The 21,039-nt window shown below is 39.8% G+C and overlaps 1 protein-coding gene across 2 annotated transcripts; it reads left to right on the top strand.

Moving 5' to 3' along the window:
* The first annotated feature begins 276 nt into the window (after window positions 1-276).
* On the top strand, window positions 277-18,165 carry sertm1 (serine-rich and transmembrane domain-containing 1). 2 transcript variants are annotated; one of them, XR_004221381.1, is made up of 2 exons: window positions 277-462; window positions 17,221-17,749. XR_004221381.1 is itself a non-coding variant. In XM_018091728.2 (2 exons), exon 2 carries the CDS (start codon window positions 17,333-17,335, stop codon window positions 17,657-17,659), a length of 327 nt encoding a protein of 108 aa, XP_017947217.1. In that variant the 5' UTR covers window positions 304-483; window positions 17,221-17,332; the 3' UTR covers window positions 17,660-18,165. The 2 variants fall into 2 exon arrangements, 1 of the variants encoding a protein (XP_017947217.1); XM_018091728.2 differs by having other exon boundaries at window positions 304-483; window positions 17,221-18,165.
* The last annotated feature ends 2,874 nt before the right edge of the window (window positions 18,166-21,039 follow it).

Below are 21,039 nucleotides of genomic sequence, written 5' to 3'. Positions count from 1 at the left end.
CTCTAGCAATAGTTACAGTACAAAATACAGTCAAACACACACAGAGGTATTAACACTCCTATGCTGTGCTTTTTGCAGCTACCCTTTCAAACCCAAAGTAGAAATCCTTTATTATAATCTGTGCCATTTGACTGATGAATAAGACTTCTGCCAGCCTGCTGGATACAAGGCACAACAAACAGAGTGGTTTAGGGCAAGGTCACTGGGATCTACAGATTTGATACAAATACTGCAGCAGTTCCCCCTTTTTCTGATCCCTGCACCAACATCTCCTCCTCCCCTTCCTTCTCCACGTGCTTTCTCAGTGCAGCCCACCCTTCCACTGTCTGTCAGGCACAGCTCATCCCGGACTGCTACTTGCAGAGTACTGCCAGCTCCTGTAGTGGAGGGAGATCAATGCTTTTCCATTGTTTCATGCTGAACTCCACGGCACCGACTGCAGGGAGGCAGCACCTTGCCCAGGTACAGTAGCACGTACTGCAGGTAGGGTCTTTACATCATTGGAAACATATTAAACACACATGCAGAATAGAGTCAGTATGTCTTCTGTCTTAAAACCCTACACACATGTCAGTATATATCTAGATATATTTGTACCTATACATCTCATTCAATGGAAGCAACTCTGTTCTATGCTAGTTATATAGAGAATATTTTGGAGCTTTTTGGTGAATGTGTTGTCAGGTGTTTGTGTATATATGTGTATATGTGTAGTATTGTAAAACTGATGGTTCTAATATAGAAGATATTTTTGGTGGCACTAGCTGATATTTGCTTGCAGAAACAGGGTATTGTGGTTTTATAGTTAATGCTCTTGGTGCCAAACTGGAGATCAATTCCATCCTGTTTATCCACAGGGGGTACCTAAGTGCTGGGTGGGATCCCATTGGTGTCGGCACAGTTTATCAGGCTTACAGTGTATGTGGTACTGCACCCACATGGAGTCTGTTGAGGGGAGACTTGCAGGGCTTTTGCTGAAACTCCTCTGCAGTGGTCAGTGCCAAATGGCTTCTGTTTGTGTACAGATGGCACAGCCTGGAGGTGAGGTTCCTGGCTTTACCCTGCACGGCACTTTTCTATGAGATTTGTATATTATTTGTAACCATTTGCCAAGTGCAATAGGCTGCTCATTCCTCCACTATGTTTCCCGATGCCACTGCATTGTCTGCGCTCTGCTCTGCTCCTAATGGTGTTAATGTTACACTGTAAAATCAATTAAGGAAGCTTTTAGCTGGAAGTGTGTATTCCCTTAAGGCAATCAGATTACAAGAAGGACTCACTGTACCCCCGCAGTGGATGATTTCCCCTGTGTTTAAATGCTCAGCATATTGCTATTGATGCTGCTTGCAGCTCACCCAGGTAGATCAGCAGTCTTCAACTCCAGCCATTGAAATTGATGTTGACCTACAACTCCCAGCATCCAGGGTTGCTCTTAGTGATAACAGGGATGCTTTCAAGCTGCTATTGTCTACAACTCCCAAGAACTGCAAGAAAGTACTCTACTGGGAGTACCCAGGCTGAAGGCTGAAGACCCCTGCTGATAACCTTCAACTTTTGCTTTGCCTCCATATCCAAATCAGCTCTCAGCCAACCTGGTGTAGGAAGCCTGCAAGGAAATCACTTTCCACCACCACATATTCCAATCTGCCTTTGTTCCCCCAGGATAAGTTATTGTCAGACTCATTTCACCCCCATCACTATCTCCATCCTCACCAGAGACCAATTGCTTATTCTTTAGAAAAGCAAATTGGCTCTGTGAATAAATAAACAGTCCGGCACTATAACCCCGTGTGTTCCGTGCGTGAGATCTTGTATCCTTGTGACAGGTTCATTCTGGGAGAGAAATTGCTACAATGGGACGGAACCCTACTTTGATGATAAAGAGGAGAATAGTCACATTTTGCAATGAAAATGGATTTGTGTCATGTTTTCTGCTTGTGGGATTTTTATTTTCACCCCCTCCATTGGCTGATGGACAATTTACCACTGATAAAAAAGAAATAGATTCCCCGTGAGGGGGAAAGCTCAGTAAGATAGAGCGCGCCTCTTGTCATATCACTGTATATCCTGCTAAATGCTGTTGGCAGCGAATATCATATCAAATTATCATCAACCATGGATTATAATATATTAGATTTATGGCCAACGACCCCCATGCACATTTCAGCGCATCTCAGATATTAGCTTCTGGTGAAATACAGTCGACAGACTTGTAGGCTATAATGTTTCAGTGAGATCTGAAAGGTCAGAATTGTAGCCTGGCCGTGTTCTCTTTTGCCTTTAAATGTATTTTACTACACTTGCCGTTGGATTAAGATGCAGTCCACTCTCCCTCTGTATGTACAGGTGGAGCAAACCTTATATTGACATTTGTTTCAAATTATCCACGGGAAGAAGGGTATATAACAAAGGGTTCACTAAAGTTCACTAGAGAAGAACTTTCTAGCTCCCTGTTCACTATAGGAGTTTAAGGGTCTGTATTTATCAAAGGGTTATAATAGAGCTTACTTAATTTCACCCTTTGATATACTATATATGCTTTTAAATATTTTATACAAGTAATTAGAGAGCTGTGAAATTGTCCTCTGATTACTGTATATGACCCTTCTGCTGTGGATAATCTAAGCCAAATGTCACTAAATTTTGCTCCATCTGTACCCATAGAGGATGTCTCCCAATGTGACCTTGAGGTACCCTGGTGTAGTTGGGAGGCACAAAATGCAACTAAACCATCAGTGATTGAATAATATGTAGATATTTACTGCACAAAATGTGTGTAATAGATACTGCTGTTAGTAAATATGATGGTGCATAAATACAGTTATTCCAGAAATGGTATATTATATGTACAGGTATGGGATCCCTTATCCGGAAACCCATTATCCAGAATGCCGGAAGGCTTGTCTCTCATAGACTCCATTTTAATCAAATAATTAAAAAGAATTTTGAAACTGATTTCCTTTTTCTCTGTAATAATAAAACAGTACCTGTACTTGATCCCAACTAAGATATAATTACCCCTTATTGGGGGCAGAACAGCCCTATTGGGTTTATTTAATGGTTAAATGATTCCCCTTTCTCTGTTATAATAAAACAGTACCTGTACTTGATCCCAACTAAGATATAATTACCCCTTATTGGGGCAGAACAGCCCTATTGGGTTTATTTAATGGTTAAATGATTCCCTTTTCTCTGTAATAATAAAACAGTACCTGTACTTGATCCCAACTAAGATATAATTACCCCTTATTGGGGGCAGAACAGCCCTATTGGGTTTATTTCATGGTTAAATGATTCCCTTTTCTCTGTAATAATAAAACAGTACCTTGTACTTGATCCCAACTAAGATATAAATAATCCTTATTGGGTGCAAAACAATTAGGTTTAATTAAAGTTTTATTGATTTTTTAGTAGACTTAAGGTATGGAGATCCAAATTACGGGAAGATCCCTTATCTGGAATACCCTTGGTCCCGAGCATTCTGGATAATGGGTCCCATACCTAGTTTTTTTCATGGGTTCTCAAAAGTATTTTTGAACTACATTTTGGGAATAAATTCTGTATGTTAAAGATGATGCACAATGTGTAACATTACATTATGTACAGATACGCTAATAAATATATCTTAGAAACAAGCTATAAAGCAGTGCTTGGCTAATGGCAGGTCTATAACTGCGCGTCGCTGCTCTACAGAATCAGGCATTGAGTTGCACTAAGTCAATGTAATATATCAAAACATGAAAGAATTAAAATGACACTTGACTCCAGTATTATATTCAGCTGGGACTGTGGCATTTCTCTTATAGATGCAGAAAACCCAGCAGCACGTTGAAAAATCGACTGGAGCAAAAAAGTGATGTATTAAGCCCACAGACATACAAGATTAGGGCAACATTTTATTCCCCGTGGGATCCTTCATAAAGCTTTGATAAAGGGTCCAGAGGGGCCCGAAACATCATTTTTTGCACCAGCCTTCTACTATGCTATACAGATCCTCAAGCAGCAAACAGATAACAGCGCATGATACATTTAGAGGTGATTGTGTTTCAGAGGGCTGAGCTCTCCATCACTGTCTAGCGAGGAGGTTCTGATGACATGAGTCTTCCTCACAATTCTCCTGGTAAATCTAATAGCCCATCAATGTGTGCAGTCCATGGTGAAAGCAATACGTGAACAAATGTTGCTCAAACAACCATCTTTAGCCGATGAGATAAGTAACATGAGATTGTATGGGACTGTCTAAGTATCTTATGTCACCAGCGGCAGCGCTAGGTGCCCCTGCCACACAGGTGGATTCATCTCTTTGAGAAGGGATACATTGAACCCAGAGCAAGGAGGTAGTGAGCATCCCCTAAAGACAAAGCCAGAGGGACACAGTGAGTGAGGATTAGTCAATGTGATAACTAGACTTTATGTTAAAAAGCTTGTAGCAGCACTAGATGGTTAACACTTGTGTAGCCTAGCAGGCCTAGAGAAAGAGAAAGAGAAATAAAAGGGTCAATACCCCCCCTGTGAAAATCAACCTGTGTAGACATAAGGGGTAAACAAGAAGACCCTCTATGAATTACCTCAATTACCCAAGAGGTCACTGTATGATTCTTTTGAGTTGCCATCCTCTCTGACATTTATAAACACTGCTGTCTGAGACCCTACTGCTAGACATACCTGGAACCCTGCATGTTCTTGTAGTTATCTGGGGTGCCACAAAATTCTCCTCTTGGTGCATCACTTCATCCTCTTCAGTGGTGTCACTCTCACTTCGCTCTCTTCTGTACTTCAATACTTACAACTTGCCCTTCACTTGGCATTTGCTGCACTCTCCGCTGATTTTGTTTCTAGGGTGAACCGTAACCAGGCACACTGAGTGACAGTCTCAATTATAGCTGGATAGTCTGGACTTGTGTGGCTAAACTGGCCATCTTCTACAGGGGAGCAAAACCCATGACTGCAGGGGAACCTGGTTAAGATGAGTACCCAGCAGGCCTAGACTGGCAAACTGTGGGTTCTGGCAAATGCCAGGGGGGCTGAAGTAAGATGCACTAGATAGTCACTGTTTATTGGGACTGTGGGAGCTGCTTGGGCCTCTGTGTTCTTCAAAACACAGGGTTTATTTTGCATCCCAGTTCAGACCTGGTACCTAGTATTGACTCAGGAGACACAGCTCTTCCCTGCCATTGCCGGAGAAGGGGAAAGTTGAGGGGAACAAACACGTGGATTGGTTGTGGGCCCAGATATAACTTTGCTGGGAAGTCAACAGAGTTGAAATTGTACCCTTGAGTACAAACGTGTAGATATATTGTGGTAAAAGTTACATTTTCTATTTCACCCAAAAATGTAAAATTTACCGAATGTTTCTTCTTATTCACTATTTATAAAGTTCTTTGACATCTTTTGCTATGAAAATACCAATGGTATTTTTTCTTTAGCTCAGATAAGGGGATATAAATATTTGGCACCAGATGAAGAACATTTTATTAGCAAACTGGAAAACTAGCCTATCCTATAATTTTGGCAACCCCTCCATTCCAACACAGGCTATTTCATTCTGCCTTTAACTACAGAGGAACGTTCTTGAAGCTTTTCCTTATAAAAAGACAGTTCCTACTTTAATGGTAACTGCTGAACTGTAAACTGCACAGTAGGATCGTCTGGCAGTAGAACTAATTTGTTTTGACTGCTGAAGTCAAAAACATAAACCCAGCTGGACACTTGTACAATGAAATCTGCAATATTATATATATATGTATATATAAGTAAGGAAATAGATGACCCACTGACTATGGCTTTTGTTGGTCCTCTCCAGAAATTACACACTTTCTTTCAGCCCCTGAGTATTTCACTAAGAGCGACTGTTGCATATGTTATAGGATTTGGGTGGTGTCTGCTCACTGGGGAAAAGGAAGAGGAAAAATATGGCACTACAACTCTCACACTTATTGCTAATAAAGGCCCCCCACTATGACCTTACAACCAATAAGGGTATACCGCATAAACTATAAATAAAAAGAAAAGTGAAAGATAACCCATTTTTTGGTTATATAACCTATATATATCAACCTTCCCTTATGCTCTATAATTATCTCAGTAATCAAAACCACAAGACCATGTAACTAAGAATTCTTTGGTTTGAGTTCACATTGTGTTTTTTTAAAAACTTTTTTTTAGTTCTTTTGGGAAATTGGCAATACGGTGTAGCCAGTTTTTGTTTTTATTTTTTGCTCCCCTTGATCTCTTTATCTTATATTGGTTTTCCCTCCAAGGTCCTAGGGGTTTGCGGGTTTGTTAGGTTATCTAGTTCTTCTCAATCAGTCTAGGTAAGGTAATAATTGAACCGCAGTTCCTGGGCTCCTATCTTCTCTTTCCTCAGGGCTGTGACAGACCGGGAGATTAGTCGCTGTGACAAATCTCCCTTGTCGCGGGCGACTAATCTCCCCAAAATGCCATCCCACGGGCTAGAATGTAAATCGCCAATGGGATGGCATACACGGCGCAGCAATTTGCCGAAATCGCCAAAGTATGCCATCCCACTGGCGATTTACATTCTAGCCCGTGGGTTCGTCCGGCGACTACTCTCCCCATCTGTCACAGCCCTTATGGTATTCCTAGGGGTTAAGGTGGCCATGCATGTAGCAATTTTGATCTTTCCTGCGACCATTGGTCCCTCCCTCCACTGACGTTCAGGGCTGAATCGTCAGATATAGAGGTAAAAACAATAGAAAGTCTACCTCCACCTGACGATTCAGCCCTGAATGTAGATTTTGCTCGGGCACCTTCAATGGGGCCCGATCAAAATCTTTTAACCTGGCCTATCAACGAGATGGCCGATATCCGCAGCCTTTTGCGATATTGTCGCCTCTTCGAGCCGCCATACACGCACCAAATACCATACGAAACAACGTTGCCCGACTTTATATGAGATAGTAGTTTTTCCAGGGCCAAGGAGAGATAGTAGTGTGATAATATACTGATGAATTGTGGAATTGTCACTTTAAATTAAGCACTAGTCAATTTATTGTCAATTGATCAATAGCAGATTATTAACTAATTGATGAAGTTGCAGTGATGAAGTATATATTGGACACTTTATGGCAATGAAATTTTTATTCCACTGATTTTTTGGCTCTTACATATGACCACTGAGATATAAATAGGTAATGAATTTTTAATACTGGAAATAATAGTTGGTTGTAAACACTGAGAGAAGTAGTTGCATGATCTTGTGGTTTTGATTACTGAGATAATTATAGAGCATAAAGGAAGGTTGGTATATATAGGTTATATAACCAAAAATGGGTTATCTTTCTCTTTTTTTTAATTTATTGTTTACTAGGGAAAAGCATGTATGTTTTCCAGCATTAAAATTTTTGAATTTTCATTATTATTATGGGTGATTTTTTTGTTTGTGGTGCCCTCACTTCTTAGTTATATAGGTATGGGTTCCCTTATTCAGAAACCTGTTTTCCAGGAACCTGTGAATTGTGGAAAAGCCATCTTCTGTGGAGCCCATTATAAGCAAATAATTCTAATTTTCAATAATAATTTTCTTTTTCCTGTATAATAATAAAGCAGTACCTTGTGCTTGATGGTGACTATATCATCTATATTGGTGGAAAAACATTGCTATTGGTTTGATTTAATGCTTAAATAATTTTTTTTTAGTAGTAACATTCTGATTTCTGTGGTTTTAGAAAACCTGATTAAATTAATTTCCACTAAAACCACAAATGTCTAGTCATTTATTAAAATATCTGAATTGAAAAAGCACAAAATGTGAAATGAAATTGAAAAGAAAACAAGGGGATTTTTTAATAGCTCTGTACCTATTAGCAGCAGCAGCAGAATCAAGTGAAAAGTACGGCATTTCGGGCCTAGTTGCCATATAAAATGTATTGGTTTGTTATTTAACCATATAGGGTTTGTGGAGAGTGGCCTGATGGGGATTTTTTTATTGTCCTGAATTACATATATTGTCTATTTGATGCACAAATTTACCATGCCTTTAGTAACTAAAAACACAAGTTCTAAAGCCAGCCATACACACACCGATATTATCATACAAAACCTTGTTTCGTATGATATTTGTTGCATGTATTGCAGCTCGAAAAGGCAACTGATATCGCAAAAGGCTGCGGATATCGGTAATCTCATCAATCGGCCAGGTTAAAAGATTTTGATATCACCTGAGCAAAAACTACATTCACTCCTGAACGTCAGTTGAGGGTGGGAACGATCTTTGGTGCGACCAATGGTTTCCCTAAAACTATGTCTCTGTATCTGAGGGATTCGTTGAAAACACTACAATAAACCCTGCATATGTGCCATGGCAAGGGAGCGAGTCTTCAAATCACCAACTTCAGTCAAAGTCCAAATGTTCCAAATGACAAGACATAGTTAAAGTTCTGTTGGTAGTTTTACCTACCGGAACCTTATCTTATATAACAAGTCATTTAGCAGAAAATGGCTGCTTTATTGTAATTCATGTAATTGGGAAGCATTCAGCCACACAGAATGACATGTATCACAGAAGGCTTCAAATGTGGCTTTACAAGTAACAGCTTTTATAACAATTGCAAATGACACGAGATGCACAGTAATAATCCTATAGCTTAATGCTATCCCATCCAAAGAATCCCATTGGCCAAATCTAGTCCAACCAAAGACGTTCTGCAATAAGGGTGTATTAAGCTAAGTCATCTTTTTGGTCTGCCTATTCAAGGAATGGTTTATGTATTGGTATTGGTATTATTTATGTAACACCTCTGTATTATTTAATATATTTGTATATTAAGTATCCCAATATATACCGCTGTATTATTTAATATATGTGTATATTAAGTATCCCAATATATACCGCTGTATTATTTAATATATGTGTATATTAAGTATCCCAATATATACCGCTGTATTATTTAATATATTTGTATATTAAGTATCCCAATATATCTCACCAGGTGACACCAATGGGGGTCTTAGGTGACACCAATGAGGGTCTTAAGCCACTTATGGGCTGATAGCTGAGGGCTACTCTAATATGCCATAAACAGTTACCACTTATTATACTGGTGTAGAGCATTGTATACTTATAATACAAAGGCCTAATTTAAATTCCAGTCCTGGACTCAGGTGTCCATTTAGAACTTACCTTTCATCAGTGAGTGGCTTTATCAGTTCCTAATCCATTCCATTCATGGTGGTTATATATAAATCAAAACAAGTGTTTATATACTCAAACCAAAACCCTAATAGATTCCCAAGGAGTCCTTCAGATCAATGTAGATAAGTAGAAACCTACAGCGCCAAAGGAGACCCTTTAAAGAACGTAGGCACATCCCAGTTGGTCAGTGTAAATAGCCCAGGGTTTTTTATTTTGCACTGAACAAAATCTGCACCATGTTCCAGGTCTTTAAGGAGAATCGGAACGGCTTAATAATTGTTCTCTTATCAATATACAGAATGTTGCACATGATTAGGAAAGTTTAATTGGATAATAGAATGCATATGCATATGCTAAAGGGACATCTGGCAATCATGGGCAGCATTCCTATGTTCCTAGACAGTTAAAAGCTTATGTATCTTTATGCCCATAACCAATCTTTCTATGCCAAATGGTTCACATTTTTGTCTAGTGAACCATTTAGATATCACAAGTATGGAATACCTTATCTAGAAACCCTTTATCCAGAAGCTCCAAATTATGGGAAGTCCGTCCCCTCTATTAATGATTTCCTTTTTCTCTGCTATAATGAAACAGTAGCTTGTACTTGATGGTAACTAAGCTGCATAATTCCATAATGGTAGCAAACAATCCCATTGAGTTTATTTCATGTTTAAATTATTCTTAACAGACTTTAGGTACCGAGATCAAAATTACAGAAAGATCCCTTATTCAGAAAAGCCCAGAATAGTCCTATACAGGGTATCTATACAATATCCTATATAGGGGTATATTCTATACCTGTACCTGTACAAGCTTCATGGGGTGTCTCTCTCTCAGAGGACATACTGTGCATGACAATTTTCTATTTCTTTCAATAAATATAGCAAGTTTTTTGATGGCAAAGTAAAATCACAGGGTTCTTTTTGCTGTGCCTCAGGTTTTTGTTAATTCATTTGAATGGGATTCCTCTATTGTAATTTGGAAGAGATTGTACCCACTGCTGATATTTGATTGAGGTCAGAAAACTGGATTATTTATTGTACTGTGCAGATTGCTAATGCTCCCAAGCAGGAGATCGCAGCCAGCAGACGTCTGATCTTCCACTGATGGGGTTGACAGGCAGTCAGCTGGAAGGCAAAAAGCTGTTTTAGCCACTGTAGTATCTTGTTTCTTGGTGCATCCCCTGGGGAATGCTAGAGTGGATTGCTTCAGATCAGCAATCAAAAGAGGTAAACATTTGCCATGTTTAGTGTAAGTATACCTGAGAAAAGGAAGATGATGCATCATGGAGAAAGCCTGTAGAGCACTGATCCACAGCCAGGGGTTTACAAGCCATATGTTGCTCATTGCCCCCTTTGTTTCTTTTAGGGTTTTCTAAGACTCAAGTTTACTGCTGAGTAGAACCTCCTGGGAGTCTACATGGGGCTACTAAATATCCAATCACAGCCCTTGGCCCTTGGTACTTGGCCCCTTCAGGAAATTGGTTCCTGATTGTGTGGTTTCCCAACACTTTTTAGATTTGAATGTATTTCAGGGGTAAAAAAGGCTGAGGACATTATTCCATGAGCATTTTAAAATCTCAACTGTTCATTAGATGTGTTTGTTGGGTGCATGATCAGATGAAGTTACTGTTATGTAGTTATGCACAATAAGGTAGACATGGGAGAGGCTTTTCTTTCTCAGTGATCAGCAACTAACAGAAACAAAATTGTGATACTACTGAAAATGAACATTATAACCTATGGAGACAAAAGGACCAATTTATGAACCCAAATGCAAGAGCATAACATTCATTCAAATATTATTCAGTGATGTATTTACACTCCTCTATACTTGTGCCTTGCTTTGAGGATATGTTACTTCTGGGGTTCCCTTTAATTGTTCCACAGTGGTATAACTATGGACGTGTCAGACCCCATGGGCGGGAGGGGTAGCAGATCAGTCAGAATTTTGCACATGTCACAGTAGACCCTTGATTTCTTGGAAAAAAATGTTTTTTCATTGTGTCCCGGGCACCTTCAGTTACACCACTGGTGTTCAGCTACTTGCTAATGCCTTTTCAACAAAAAGTGGCAACAAATGAGATCAGGGTGGTGACTGGGCCATTGCAGGACATTTACCTTTTTGCTTTTGAATTGCCATTGGTTTTGTGTTTGGGAATCACTCTCCCATTGCAACATGGACTTTCATCCAAAATTCAGTTTGTAGCAGCTGGAGAGGGGTCCGGGGGAGGGTGCAACGCTAGTGTAGAAAGTGAAATGGCGCTCTCTGCACTAGAACAGCAACATTTTTAGTTTAATAGCCAAACGTTACCAGGAGGGGCTTTTTTGAGGGGTGCTGCTCATAGCAAAAGCACTCCAGCATTGGAGGGGACCACACACAACAGTATAACAGCATTGTATCTTACCAAAATGGAATCCCCAACCATTAGCTTCTATCATCTAGCCACAGTTATTTATTTATTGCTCAACAGAAATTTGTGGGCCAGATTCCATTTGATGAGAAAAACATATCCACTAATTCAATTCCAGTTCAATTCCACATTTCCCAATACACTTCCACTGAGTTTTCATGAGATCAACCATGAGATACGTTTCTCATGGAATTAAATTTGCCACAATATTTGTATATCCTATATATCATAATGCGCCATCAGTTTATACTTACCAAGGAGATTGGGGTTTTGTGTCTGTGTTCAGGTGAAGATTGTAACGTTGCCATATTCCTCTGAATGTCAGTCCAGTGTCATTAATGGAGACTGTGCATGCTAGGACATATTTACTATGGTTATGGTGCTGAAGGGCTTAAAAGTGCAAACTGCAATATATAAGAAACGTGGGGTGGGGGGGGTGCAGGAAATAATTATTATTACTATTAACACATATTTATAAAGCGCCAACATATTCCACAACATTGTACAATAGATGGGAGCATACATGTATACCAGCGATCCCCAACCTTTTTGACCTGTGAGCCACATTTAAATGTAAAAAGTTGGGGAGCAACACAAGCATTTAAGACATTCCTGGGGATGCCAAATAAGGGCTGTGATTGGCTATTTGGTAGCCCTTATCGAAAACTTGACACCAAGACCAGAATTAAAAAACAAGCACGTCCTTTAAAGCCACTGGGAGCAACATCCAAAGGGTTAGTGATCAACATGTTGCTCACAAGCCACTGGTTGGGGATCACTGATGTATACCAATAACTAGTAAAAGAGGCAAAGAGGGCCCTGCTCGATACATCTTATGAGGCAGTCCAAGGAACATCACTAGTACAAAAGGTCTGTCTCATTCTAAGGGCATTATTCCTAAAATGAGAAAGAGCCAGAGGATTAGAATTAAGGAAGGCAGAGCAGAAATAAAACATAGACATACAGTGACAGGAGTTGATGCCCTCATTATGCTGGCTGCTGAGAACCACCTATTTGTCACTTGTATTATGACTAAGGATTAAAGAATGGTAGAGCACTGGACCTATAATTACAATTTCTATCAAAAAAATGTCAGTAAGACGTATAATAGCCTATCCTCCTCCCTCCTTCCCTTGTCCTCAACACTGTTTCTCTTCCACTCAGGCACCCTATGTCTGTCAATTCAAAAAATCAATTAACACTATTATAATGAGAAAGCAATGGACCCCTAATCTACCCCCAGAGCACCCGCTGGAAATAGAAATTCTGCTCCTGGACCTAGTGACTTTAGTCCTCCCTCTGTTTTTAGGTGGCTCTGCATTATTAGCAGTATATAAACTGCTGCTGAGTTGATTCTGGGCTGTTTACAGCCTTTCTTATCATTTCCATAGCCCTCCTATTGTTCTGTAACCCCATAACAGGAAGCCAAACTGCCTAGCAGCCGAGGAGTGTGCTCCTTGGGGTAATGGGCAAATAAACAGAGCTGTGATATCAATTTTCCATTGAAATTAAAACCGCTAGATGTTTTCATAAAAATATGCCATGTAGTATGGACAATTCCACTGTGGGTATCATGTTTTTCAGTAACAGGATAAACAAGTATACAGTGGATATGTCATCAATTTCGTGGTGATTGTGAGGGGTTAAAATGCTGCCTTCTTCATTTTCATAAGTACAAGATTATTACTTTATAAGGTGGAAGGAATTACTTTTAATTAATGTGCTTGTCCTTTAGAACGCCGTTTGGCATTCATTAAATCAGTAACATTTTAACTGGGTGTAGATATTATATTAGATCTACGCTGAAGCAACCTTTGATTCAATATGTTTCTCTGCTGTAATTCCTTAGGTAAATTCCTGGCTAACCAAAGCTGTATTCTTTTAAATTATACTAGTTATGAAGTAGCACAAATGGGCATCTCTCTGCTAAATATAACTACATGCAATTCTGGGCACAAATCTGAGTGCCTTGGATTTTGGGGAACGCATTGCTTGTGTGAATGCGTTGTAACAACCGCAAATGGTTCAAAAACTCGAATGATGATATTTATTAAGTGCAAAAAATCTGAAAACTTGAATGTAAAAAGCTTTTGAGTTTATCTAGCCAATGGGAGCTGTCCTAGGCAAAATTAAGCAATTCAAGATTTTTGATTTTTATGAGTTTTTTTGCGTTTGTAAATCACGCATTTGGGTGTTTTTTTTTATTCAGATTTTTTAATAAATAAGCAAACATTTGAGTTTTTTCTAAAATGTGCGTTTATTTGAAGTAGAAAAAATGGTCCAAATCACATAATAAGCCCATACATAAGCCATATTTTCTGTGTTTATATCCTTGGGGTCTCTATATTGGTAATTTTGCCTCCAGGGTTGCTCAATGGCCTCTCTTACTGCAATGCTCACAGAACAACTGAGCTGTTAATCTAGCCCAGTGATCCCCAACCAGTGACTCGGGGGCAACATGTTGCTCCCCAACCCCTTGGATGTTGCTCTCAGTGCCCCCAAACCAGGGAGTTATTTTTAAATTCCTGACTTGGGGGCAAGTTTTGGTTGAATAAAAACAAGATTTACTACCAAATAAAGCCCCCTGTAAGCTGATAGTGTGCATAGAGGCACCTAATAGCCAATCTTAGCCCTTATTTGGCTCCTCCATGAACTTTTATGATGCTTGTGTTGCTCTCCTTTTTATATTTGACTGTGGGTTGGGGACCCCTGATCTAGCCCTTCGTGGCTACCCCTGATTTATCAGTTCCCCAACCAAGTTGAACTTTCTGAGGGCCTGCCTAGGCCAGGTGCTGGACATACATATACTGTGTCCAGAGTAGGATACAAGTGCCTGTTCTAGATCACTATCTGGTCTTATACTCACAAGGGTGTCACATGACATTGCCTGTCCTTGAGGATACTATGCAATCCTAGAAAGGGACTTTTAATCTAATGGCACTATAGTAAGTTCTCACCCTGCTTCTGATTTAGGGAATTCACTCTGCACAGACTGAAATCACAGAAATGCCAGACATTCCAGAAAAATCCCACAGAGATTGGCCTTGTATAATCAAGAAAGTGTATTAAGTCACAACATTATCTCAACTTCATTCATTTCTTACTGTTCTCCAATACACTTAGTTCATTTTACAAACCTCTTCTCTGGGATTTCTTTTCAGACTCTTCTCACATGACTCACATAAACATAACAAGACATTGCAGATATCACCTTAGTCATTTGTAGTGGAGAGGAGAATGTGTAAATTCCATCTACTGTATGATTGGAGCCCAGCAAGTGGGAAGGCAGGGATGAAGGGGCAAAGCTCCTTCTTTGTCAATACTTGATAAAGAAAATCTGTATAGAAACTATTGTATCTCAGAATATGAGAGTAGTGTCCAGGAGGAATGTTACAGATATAGATAAGGTTAGATGAACACGTTTAACATTTTTCCCAGTTCAGGAAGAATTTTAGGGATGTGGGCTCTACTGAAAACCTTCTGAGCTTAAGGGCAATGTTAATATTTGTTTTTGAGCCCAACCAGCAAATTGTTTGTGGGTCTGTGGGACACAAGGCAGGTAGAAATGAGCAAGAATTATCTGTGTTGCTTGGAAGTAACTTTCTATCATATTAACAAGCAAATGTGTCACCTGGCGCCTGTTCAGCTGCTTGCTCATGGCACTATCCTTGGACAGTGAATCATTGCAGAAAAGTCACCCACATGATAGTGCTATCATAATAGAGCCCTTATAGCAAAAAAATACAAAGGCTTCCAAAATGAGAGATTGTAATTGATGACACCCCAAGATGTGTGCTCCAGTTGTCAGCAGTCACCCGTTTTTGTTACATGGCCACCTTCTTGGTCAGAACTTTAAAGCAAAACTCTTTTGAAAATTATGTTTGTGATTTTTTGCCCGTACATGAAATATACCTGGTATCTATCAAATAACTAAACCAGAGCTAATTTAGCCGTCAAGCCATCAGTCTAATGAGTTGCTCATTGGATGACTTAGCGGGATCATGCAGAGCCTGGGGTGCAAAATACAAGGCGATTACAGTCAAATAAAGTGCAAATAAAGCAGCGGTCATAAATAAAGCAAAATGATAGAAGAATGCAGAGAGCTGTTTTGCTCCTAGCTGTATTGCATCTGCATTTATCTGCAATCGGCGTCTTCTCCAAGCAGAGTAGGCGTTCAGAAACCTCCGACCTTCATTTTGCAGGGGCAATTACCAATATATTGCTTCTGGTAAATATTTATAATGTTCTGAGCAGACGCGCGAAGAATAAATCAAGCCGTGTCACACTGAATGCTTTATTTGTTTGAGTGGCATCTAAACCAGAAGATGAGTTTGACCTTTATACTGGCAGAACATGCAACAAGCAGCGTGATAGGGAGCCAGGTAATGAGTACATTCAGAACTTAGTAGATGGACAAATGGAATGGAAGGCAAATAGCCCAGCAATTACATTTACTGGCAGACAGAGAAGAAGAAACTGGATATATAGGTATATTTAAATAGACAGTATGTTGGTGTTTTATTGATGTCATATTACTGAAAATATAGAGTTGTGGTTCTCAGAAAGAAACCTATTTTAGGCTCTGTATGTATGTTTATATGTACAGTATTTATATATGGGGTTTTCTGGAAAAGGAGGACTTTCATGATTTGAATCTTCACTAAAAAAACCTTTTAAACATTAATTAAACCCAATAGGGTTGATTTGCCTCCAATAAGGATTAATTATATCTTAGTTGGGATCGAGCAGAAGGTACTATGTCCATGGGAGATAGCTTGCCGTAATTCAGAGCTTTCTGGATAATGGGTTTCATAGAGTTGATCATAGCAAATACCAGTCCATTCTGGGTGCTTGGGCTTTGGCCACATTACAAAGATTCCATCAAGGACATCATACCATGCCCCTGTCGAAACTATAGCCCCTGATGGTTTTTTGTAAGGAGATTGTCATGCTACAAGAGAGCTATACAACATGATAAGCATGGCATTGTTCCTGCCTGCAGAGAAAACACCAATATATGTACACATTGGGCCAATCACAGCAGGTTGACATTAGCCTAAGGCTCTGGCCAGAACAAAGGGGCTGGAGTATGACTGAATTGGGTATCCATAAACATCCAATGGTATAGTTCTTGGTATCATAAGTACAGAAACAGGGCCACCCCCTGCACCCCAGCATTCAATTCCTGCCAATGGCTATTACCGCAAGTATCAGCACACACTGGGGAAGTGGCTAGACAGCTGTTTGAATCTCCCACCCAATCTCCATTGCTTTCTAGTAGCTTTCAGGATGGGGGGTAGCCAAATTTTAAGGGGGGCTTTTCACCCCTAAAAATTTTCAAGCCTGTGTTGTGTAGAAAGCAAAAGTAAGCGCCACTGCCACCAGTTTGCCGGCTCACAGATATCCTTTTCTGTGTCAGGAATGAGGTTTCTTTTCCACGCATGAGGTTTCATTGGCTGCTAGGGAATTTGTTTTCCTTCTTCTGCTTAAAGCTTTTTAAAAATGTTGAACTTGGCTGTAATATACCCTTTTTTTTTAACCTTGCGTAGCTTTTAACTGTAAAATTGTTAGTAAATTATAGCAGTTTCCAGAAATGTGTTAAATAAGTATCATCTGGACGGAACTAATGTCACTTTTAATTATATTTCAGCTCTGAGGTCATCGGTAATTCCATCCAGTGCAGAACGTAGCTGCTTGCCCAGCAAAATGGCATAAGCTGATCTCTGTATCTGCCGTTGGTAGAGGCGACCCCTCATCGCAACATGTCTGGACTCAACCCTTCAGCTTCGCTGCCAGTAGAAATGGGAAATGGCACATTTTTGGAACTGTTCCCAACATCCCTCTCCACCTCGGTAGATTCATCTCCATCAAACCGGCTGTCGAACGTTTACGTGTACGTGTCCATTTTCCTCAGCTTGTTAGCCTTTCTCCTCTTGTTATTAATTATCGCACTTCAGAGACTGAAAAACATCATCTCGTCAACATCCTCCTACCCAGAATACACCAGTGACGCGGGCAGCTCCTTCACCAATTTGGAAGTCTGTAGCATTTCCTCACAGCAGTCTTCGTTTTCCAACCTTTCGTCTTAGGAATGGGAAACAAACAAAAGCCTAAAAACATGATTGCATGAGATTTTGAAACTAAAAACCACAGAACAAGAATATACCTGGCTAGCTCTATTTTTATTAGTGGGTCTAATAGCATCATTTTGGCTTTTTTTTCTTTTTCATCTGCTTGCTTTCATGATGGCACTTTATGAGCCTATGCAGGAATTCCCCACCCATGGTACAACTAATATAGGTGTAATTGTTATCATATAAATTCATACATACTGAATTTTCTAAAACGATAGTGTGCATATTTTGAAATTGGTGTTTTAAAGGGGAAACAAATTCAGCTTTTTGTATATTACTGAAACTCATATTTCACACCTGCATTTATTGGCTGATAGAAAACAATCAAAACTCCCCCGCTTCCTGTAAGATACCAGCTTCCATTTCCAGGGTGGCTTTCTCCTTTGTCCAGAACTATCCCAGGAGGTTAAAGTGCCTGCACAGGAATGTGTTAATTACCAGAAAGTAATGTATTCTGCCCAGAAAAAAAATCAAGGTGAGACACGAATACAAAAAGAAAAGGTTTCTATATTAAAGTGAAGGACAACAAACTGTTACTACAAGGACTGCCATGGGAACCTCCTCTATGAAGCTTAGATTTTCTTCATCTAGTCGTCACATTATCACAGAATATACTTACATTTCATTTGCTTCATGTATAACTCTGTAATTGAAGCTTTACTTCCTGTCTAAACTAATATTTTTAGTTGTGTTATTTATGTAACATGAAATCGTCAGGAACAGTTTGTAGAAACATAAAGGGGGTTATGGAATAAATAGACACTAAGGGGGAGAGTTACTAATCCACAAACGGTCCGAAGGCGTCTCAATGCGTTTTTTTCTTAATGATCGGTATTTTTGCGTCTTTTTCGTCGCCATTGCGACTTTTTCGTATGTTCTGCGACTTTTTCGTATATTTTCCACAACTTTTTCGACGCCATCACGAAAAAATCGGATTGGCTTTTAAGCCGTCTACAATCACTCAATACGTAAAAATCGAGACGCCGACGAAATAGTCGCACTAAATATGATAACGTCACGGCGGCGGCTAAAGACAACGAAAAGACTTTTTCCCTTTCGGGATTCGGATTCATGGATTAGTAAATCTCCCCCTAAGTTTGCCCAGGTGCAGTAACCCATAGCAACAATCAGCAGGTAGAATTTATTGGTACCTGTTTAAAAGCAAACCTTTTATTGGTTGCTATGGGTTACTGCTGATGGGAAAATGTAGTGCCTTTTATTACATATGGAGGAAAGAGATTGAAGGAAACAATTAGTTTATATTATTGGTACAGGAAGTAGCAGCCCTTTCCACTGATCCCTGTTATTACAGCCATATAATAAGCTTTTTATTTGGTGCCTTTTCCAATTGGTTGAACGCTTTTCACTGAACGGATATTTCCTCTGTGGGTGTTGGGTAGGTTCAAACGCAAAAGCACACGTTAAATAAATGTAAATAGGCAATGCATGGTTCTTTATATATATATATATACAATATATATATATATGTATTTGCTACATTTACTGACTATGAAGCAGAAATGAATCAAAGTATGTATTTAACTGGAAGCATTGTAAATGGCGTTGCTCTGAAAAAGCTCTATAATAAATTACATTTGTTGCTGTTTTTGTACAGTGTAATCTAATGCAAAACCTACAGTGATTTATTTACTGCCAGTCCTGGGTTAATTGTCCTTCATCTCTCGGCTGATGGTGGGAATGTGGGGAGTTGCCTATAGACAACAACGAGTAGCAGTTTGGCCACAGAGAAAGTGAGCAGAATATTATAAGCTACAGGCATAGGGTCTGTTATCCGGAATGCTTGGGACCTGGGGTTTCTGGATAAGGGGTCTTTCCATATTTTGGATTTCCATACCTAAGGTGGGCGATTCAATTGAATAACAATGATGGGGATAAGGCCTGTCAGAGTGAGAACTGCATCAGTGAGCCAATGCGGTCCCCAACTGACACCTGGCCAATCTTCGGCCTGATATCGGTCGAGGAGGCCCGTCGGGCAGGGCTGGAACTAGGGGTAGGCAGAAGAGGCACCTGCCTAGGGCACAACGGTGGGGGGCACCAGGCAGGTACCTCATCTTTCACCTACCTCTAGTTCCAGGCACTTTCTCCCCTCACTGCAGTCCCCCCACCAGCAGCCCGCAACCCCGCCGCCCTGTGTGCGCGTAGCCGGGCCAAGCTGACCAGGTTGCCTAAGGCACTGAAAAACTACTCTTCAAAATATTATGGACATTAAAAGTTCCCTATAGGTCATGTTAATTATTTTTCGCCATTAGGGCTGCTTTTGTAACTAATTATTCCTAAACCTGACTGTTTTGCCAACCTGAGTGTCCCTTTTCAACCTGTCATAGCTTCTAATGCTAACAGCCTCCTGCTGCACAAATATGGCAGCCCCTCATAGGGGAACATGGGGAGTCAGAGAGGAAATGTAAAAGTGCCGGGCAAATATTTTATTGCAAAATTATAAGTAGCATGTAAAGACAATATTATGATAGATGCAAAAAAGGTTTAATTTCTGGTGTCAGTATCTCTTTAAATCTGCCCGTATATGGCTGCCTTTAGTAATGAATTGTCTTTATATATATATTGGGGGGAAAAAAGGGCAATTTACACAATTTGCACCTAAAAACCCCTTTCATTAAAGGTACTTGTGTCATAATGCACTTTGGTATAGTTAGGCTCAGTGCTTAGTCCACTTAGTCAGGACTGGCACCCCAGTCTGAATCTGCCTATGTTATTATCACACAGAAACAAAGAATTAGAGCGGAATATATTCATTATATAGGCAAACAAGTTCACGAATGGAAATGTTCTCTCTCAGTCATCCCAGCTTTGCTATCCCCTGGCTGAGTAGCCTGTTCTCCCACCTATTTCCAATAAATCCCAAACTCGCCGGGTCTCATAACGTCCTCAGCCAGTTCTATGAATAAATACGTGGCAACCCAGTCCCAGAAATAGATTTTTTTTGCTTTATTTACGTAAGTGCTAACTTTGCAGGCGTGGGGAAGTGGCAGCAGTGACGCCTTCGGGAGCAGGAAAAATCAGTACAATGAGAGCAGCCAGATGAAAAGCAATTAAAACAAATAGAATGCAATTCTAAGTTCTATGATTAAATTACAGTTCTCCAGTACATCATTCTATTAACCTTCCTGTACTTTCCTTTTATTGTTTCTATTCCTGAATAAGCTGCTTCAGTGGAATAAAGCGCCGCGTCGTTTCATGCTAAATTATTCATTTCTTCCGTATTATTTTTTTTGCATGCGGAATCAATATTGCTGTTCATCAGAAAGCAATAAGAAAAGTACCACAAGCAAGGGAAAACGTGACTTTCATTTATATAT

Source organism: Xenopus tropicalis, chromosome 2 (assembly GCF_000004195.4).
Source record: "Xenopus tropicalis strain Nigerian chromosome 2, UCB_Xtro_10.0, whole genome shotgun sequence".
Lineage (NCBI taxonomy): Eukaryota > Metazoa > Chordata > Amphibia > Anura > Pipidae > Xenopus > Xenopus tropicalis.
The sequence above is the reverse complement of the archived record's forward strand: the minus strand, read 5'-3'. Positions and strand labels throughout refer to the sequence as shown.